Source organism: Marmota flaviventris, chromosome 10, assembly GCF_047511675.1.
Source record: "Marmota flaviventris isolate mMarFla1 chromosome 10, mMarFla1.hap1, whole genome shotgun sequence".
Lineage (NCBI taxonomy): Eukaryota > Metazoa > Chordata > Mammalia > Rodentia > Sciuridae > Marmota > Marmota flaviventris.
Window position 1 is genome coordinate 8,924,077 of NC_092507.1, and position 5,796 is coordinate 8,929,872.

The 5,796-nt window shown below is 48.7% G+C and overlaps 1 protein-coding gene across 1 annotated transcript; it reads left to right on the top strand.

The window, feature by feature from the left end:
- The first annotated feature begins 768 nt into the window (after positions 1–768).
- Positions 769–4,433, top strand: LOC139707340 (PRAME family member 12-like). The gene is made up of 4 exons (XM_071618549.1): positions 769–803; positions 1,900–2,196; positions 2,461–3,030; positions 3,884–4,433. The coding sequence occupies exons 1-4, from the start codon at positions 769–771 to the stop codon at positions 4,431–4,433; spliced, it is 1,452 nt and encodes a 483-aa protein (XP_071474650.1).
- Positions 4,434–5,796: the final 1,363 nt, after the last annotated feature.

Below are 5,796 nucleotides of genomic sequence, written 5' to 3' on the forward strand. Positions count from 1 at the left end.
GCAAAATTTTTAAGCGAGAGCTATCTATTTGATTTTGAATTGTCTTGACAATTTTCATATGTAGTCTATATTACTTTAAATGACAGTTCATGGAATTTGTGGTATTGTGGTTTTACAAGTTATTTTATATTTAGAGCTTAAAACAGGGTGAGGGTGTTGCTCAGTGTTAGAAGACTTGCCTCGTATGAGGACCTGGGTTCAAACCCCATTACTGCAAAACAAAGGAATATGTGCACATATGTGTGATGTATATATTTTATATCAATGTTTTATTACTAGATTTTGGTGACCCTGTTTGGATAGGATGTATTCTCCCAAAGGTTCAAGTGTTAATGAAAGGGGTGAGACAATTGGGTTATAAGATCCATAATCAGTACATTCATCTATTTAACCCAATTATAACAATTGGGTTATAAGATCCATAATCAGTACATTCATCTGTTTAGAGTTTAATCACCCATGATAAACTGGGTGATAAACTCTAGGCAGGTGGGGTGTAGCTGGAGGAAATAGGTCCCTGTGGATGTGTCTTTGGGTTTATATTTTTGCAACCAAAGGCTTGGCCCCATCCTCCATGCTGATCCAATAGCAATGACAAGATATTGAGAAAAAGGAAAAAGGTTTATTGTTTTGGTAGCAAAGAAGAAACAGGGACTAGTGTCCCAAAGCCTGTGCTTCTGCCTATCCTCAGGAACAGGGGGCTTTTATAGAGGTGATTCAAGAAAATGGGATTAGGAAGGGGAGATCAGGAAGGACATCAGGGAGATCATGAAAGAGAAGGTTAGAGAAAAGAAGATGCAGGGGTGGGGGGAGAAACATGTAAGTTTCAAAGCCACAAGGGATATAATGAAAGCATCCCGTGAACCCCTGTTAAAGTTTCTTGGCACCGTCCCCACCACCTCCAGGCTGCCCTGTACTGATCAGCTTTTCTGAGGCTGTTTGGTCATGTTCTTCTGCCTCTTGAGCAATGGAGCTGGCTGTCCATGGAATGAACCTCTGAAACCAGGAACCCCAAAGAAACTTCCTCTAAGTTCAGCAACCAAAAGTTCTGATTTTCATTTTTGGGGTCCAATGGGGATCTCACCCAAGGCTATATGTGGGCTCAGTAACCTCCTATATCACTGAGCTACCACCCTCAGCACAGCTCCTAAGCTATAGCTATATCTAGATTTACATCTGTACATGTCCACATATGTTTATGGTTTTGTGTGTGCATGTGTGGCTACAGGGAATTGAACCCAGGGTCTCACATGCTCGGCAAGCTCGCTACCACTGAACAACATCTTGAGCCTCGGACAAGGTCTTGCTCAGTTTCCCAATCTGCCCTTGAACTTGAGGTTCTCATTTTTTTAAATTATTTTTTGGTAATGGGGATTGAACTCAGGGTGCTTTACCACTTAGCCACATTCCAGCCCTTTGAATTTTTTATTCTGATTGGATCTCTCACAAGGGCCTTGGGTCTTGTTAAGTTGCTGAGGGTAGACTTGAGCTTGTAGTCCTACCGCCTCAGTGTCCCAAGTTGCTAGAATTACAGGCTTGTGCCACCAGTCTGGGCATTGGCCCTGTGACATTTCCATTCTCTTTAAGGTGGTCCTAAGTGAGGTTTAGGTTTGGGATGTGGATCAGTGGTAAGGCACTTGTCTGGCAAGCATTCAGCCCTTTGTTCACTCCCCAGGATCTCAAAAGTGAGGATGAGTCACCTGTCCATAGGGGGACTGGTGAGCCTTCAGACTCCTTGATAACTAGTGGGATTAGAGTTGGGAGGACCAGAGGTGGACCTGGATACTGGGGATTTGATCCCCACCACCACAGAGCTGTGGCTTACCAGGATTTGGACCTCGGCTGGATGAGAAGGGGTTTTTCAGGCTTGGCCTGAAAGGGTGCCTCTGTTCCCTGCAGATTCAACAAGATGAGCTTCCAGACCGTACCCACACTCCAGGAACTGGTGATACAGAACGTACTATGTGAAAAGGACTTGCCCATCCCCAATCTGGAGTACCTGCCCAGGGTGCTCATCCTACAGTTGTACAAGGAGGCTATAATGGGGGGTCACAAGGAGATGCTAAAGAAGATGGTGCTGTCCTGCCCCTTGGCCTGTCTGCATGTGGACTACCTGGTGAAGACAGGAGATCTGACGGCCTTAAGAACTCTACTGTATGGGCTAAGCTCGCTGATTTTCAACAAGGTTCACCCCAGGTGAGGGGGGCCCAGGAAGAGACATGGGGTGGGGGGAGGCAGGGCAGGGTGAAGGGTGGACCAGGTGGTGCCAGGGAGGAGGCTGCCCTGCCCCCTCCACAGGAAGAGTCCCTGGCTGGATTCAAGGAGAAAGGACACGGAGAAAACATAGGAGAGCAGAGGAGCAGCCACCCAGAACAAGGGGTTCACTGGGGTCTAATGCACAGGTTGGAAGCCAGAGGGTCTTTGTCTATTTTTCGAGCCTCCTTCCCATTTTCTCCATAGGAAATGGAAACTGAAAGCAATCGATTTTCGAATGAATCAGGCCTGCCCCAATCAGTGGTCCAGAGCCCCACTGGGTGCCTGCTCACAAGAGGCCACGTCTCCAAAGGAAAAAGAGAAATGCAGCCAAAGAGCAGCGAAGCCACGCTTGAAGATCTTCATAGAATTCTGTCCCGACACAGTCTTCCCAAGATTACTTTTCATCCTCACTGAGTGGGTGATGAAAGCAAGGAGGGTGGTCCGTATATACTGCAAGAAGCTCCAGGTCGATGGTTACTACTCAGAGTATGAAATCCGGAGGACTGTGTCCTTTTACTACGTGCGGGAACTGGAGGTGAATGCTGACCACTGGAGTTTGGAAATAATGTTCCGTTTTTGTTTTATCCTGAGCAAGATGAGGAACCTTCGCGTCCTCCATTTCTCCAACATGAGCCCGCAGGTCTTCACCAAGCGATCCAAAAACAGGTGGTATTCCCATAGATACAGCTTTCAACTGCGCAAGGTGAACAAACTCCGCGAGCTCTACGTGAACAACGTCTTCTTCCTCTGCGGAATGCTGCACAAAATCCTCCTGTAAGCACAAGGGGTGCGCATTGCCGCAAAAGCCATTTTTGCTTACCGAGCAGTAACAGGGCTTGTGCCCTGGCCACTAGCCATGTCAGGGAAGGAGATGCTGGAGAGTGACCGAGTGACCTCAGGTTCTGGTCCCTGCTCAGTCCTGAAGGATGGTCTCATCACCACCCACACAGAAGCAGAGGGCTAAACCGGGGTGCATGGTCTTGGAAGTGCCACCATGTAGGGAAGCCAGCTGGGAGGGACAAGAGCTAGTGAGGGTGGGTGAGGTTCCTTCCCTGGGAGGCCTGTCCAGCGAAGGAGGTGAGAGATGGGTAGAGGAGAGGGCGCTGGAGGAGGGAAGCCCCCTCACCTGCACTTTTCAACAGGGAAGCTCTGTGCTCTCCAGCGGGGAGCAGAGGAACCGCCCCCAATGTCCCCCTGGGGAAGGCTGCTCTGAGACTCAGGTGGTGATTCTGGACTGGAGGGTGAGGAGCAGGGGTGGAGGGTACAAGGTGTGAGCCCCACAGGTGGACAACCCCGGTGGGTTTCCTTCATCTTGCCTGGGTTTGTCCTTCGTACATGACTCCCCCTGACCTCCTGTGGCCAGAGCTGTGGCCTTGGGCTTGGCAGTCAGGGGAGGAGCCTTAGAGATGATGGACCCACCTGGTCACTCAAGTGGTGGTGAAAGGCTCACCCTGAAATGGGCGAGTGTAGGAGCAGATTCTGCAACCCACAGTGTCCTGGGGGTCCACCATCATCAGAAGGTCAGGGCGACCTTGGGTTTGGAATTAGACAGTTCTCACCTACCATTTCCCACTATATCCACGTGGTGCCTTCATTCTCCAGAAGTAACTCTTTGCTTTCTCTCCAGTAGTCGGACCCCCTTGAAAACACTCTCGCTGAGAGATTGTCCGCTCAAGGAGAAGGATTTAAAGCATCTGTCCATGTGTCCGAGCACTGATCAACTGAAGTGTCTGGATCTCAGCTCTTTTTCCATGAAAGATATTAGTCCTGAGCCCCTCCTGGTCCTGCTGCAGAAGGTGGCACACACCCTTGAGACCCTGGTCTTAGAGTTTTGTGAGATAACAGAGTCCCAGCTAAATGCCATCTCACCAGCCCTGGGTCACTGTTCCCAGCTCAAAACCTTCAGTTTCTGTGGGAACCAAATCCCCCTGACTGCTCTTAAGAACCTGCTGAGCCACACCGCTAGCCTGCCGCTGGAACAAGCGAAGTACCCTGCCCCTCTGGAGATCTTTGACGAAATCCTCGGGGATTCTTGGACTGAGATCAACCCCATGAAATTTGACCAGGTTCAGAAGGAGCTGATTCAGCTGGTGAAGGACATCAGGCCTGTCCACGACATCCAGATTTATTCTTGCAATTGTATTCTTCACTTCAAACATACAGATTTTATTGCCTGAAACCCAGTGACAATTCGGTAGGCAGGGGATTGTTGACATGCACAACACATTAGCTTTCTTGGCCTGGGGGTGAGGCTCAGGTAGAGTGAGTTTGATCTCCAGAACCTCAAGAAATGCTTCTTATAAATTTCTGATGGGATTCATGTGTGCGTATGTCTTCAAGTTTGAGTCCAGTCTTGACAACTCAGGATGACTGTCTCAAAATAAGGGCTGGGATGTAGCTCTGGTCAAATGCCCTGGCTTCAATCCCCAGTACCCCTGAAAAATGGGTTAGGGTTGGCCTTCAGGAGAGAGGTATAAGGGCCTTCATTTTACTATGCTACTTGGTTTTTGGATCTATTATTCCATAATAAAAATGTACTAAATTTTCACTAATATGATTTTTTCTTTTGTGTGTGTGTGTGGGGTGGTATTGAACCAAAAGGTGCTCAACAATTAGGCCACATCCCCAACCCTTTTTAAGACAGGTTCCAAGTTGCATAGGACATAGTTAAGTTGCTGAGGCTGGCCTTGAACTTGGTCCCCCTGCCTCAGTCTCCCAAGCTGCTGGGACCACAGGTGTGTGCTACCACACCCGGCTGCTAATTTGAAATCCTTTGGAAGCATGGGACATAACTGCCATACCTTCCTTGCTGGGTTTGAAGCCCTGCTTTTTTTCTGTGCCTCTGCTTAGGACCAAGAAGCAAGTCTGAGCTACCAAGACAGACCAGCAGTCCTGTAAGCCTGGTGCTGCCTGCAGATTTGTTCAGGGAAGTGAAGGGGGAGGTTAACTCAGAAAGATCAGACAAGGGTAGCCAAGGTCAGAGGACAGAAACCACAGGTATTTTAGAATTTTAGTCTGCACTGTGTGACCAGGCTATGTAAAAGGACTTCCAGTTGCCTAATTCAGACAACACTGGAGGTTCAAGACTACCTTCTGGCATAACTGAGGAAGAGGATTCAAAACTAGGATTGTTTTCTGTTTGGTGGGGGCTCAAAATGGATTTTTTTATTTGGTCATTTTCTGACAATCTTCCCAGTGTGATCAATAAAGCAGGACACTCCTGGGCCCCCTTCCTGTGGATTTAACCAAACCATTTCTCGACTGTTCTTTTTGCCATCAAATAACTCTCTCCTTGCTCCAAGCATCTGCAGCTTCCTGAACGAGTGGACGAGTGTTCTGAAGGGGCTCAGATCTACAGAATTGTGGCCAGGCCACCATTTGGAGGAGTGTGGAGAAAGATCAAAGCGCTGTCACCTTCTGCAGCTGCAGCATATTGCCGAGGTCGCTCTCCTTCAAGCAGACTGGCTCTCTCTCCCTCTTGGGGTGAACATCTGCTACTTGCCAGGCAGGAGCAGCTGCTGGAGCAGGGGTTCAACTGCT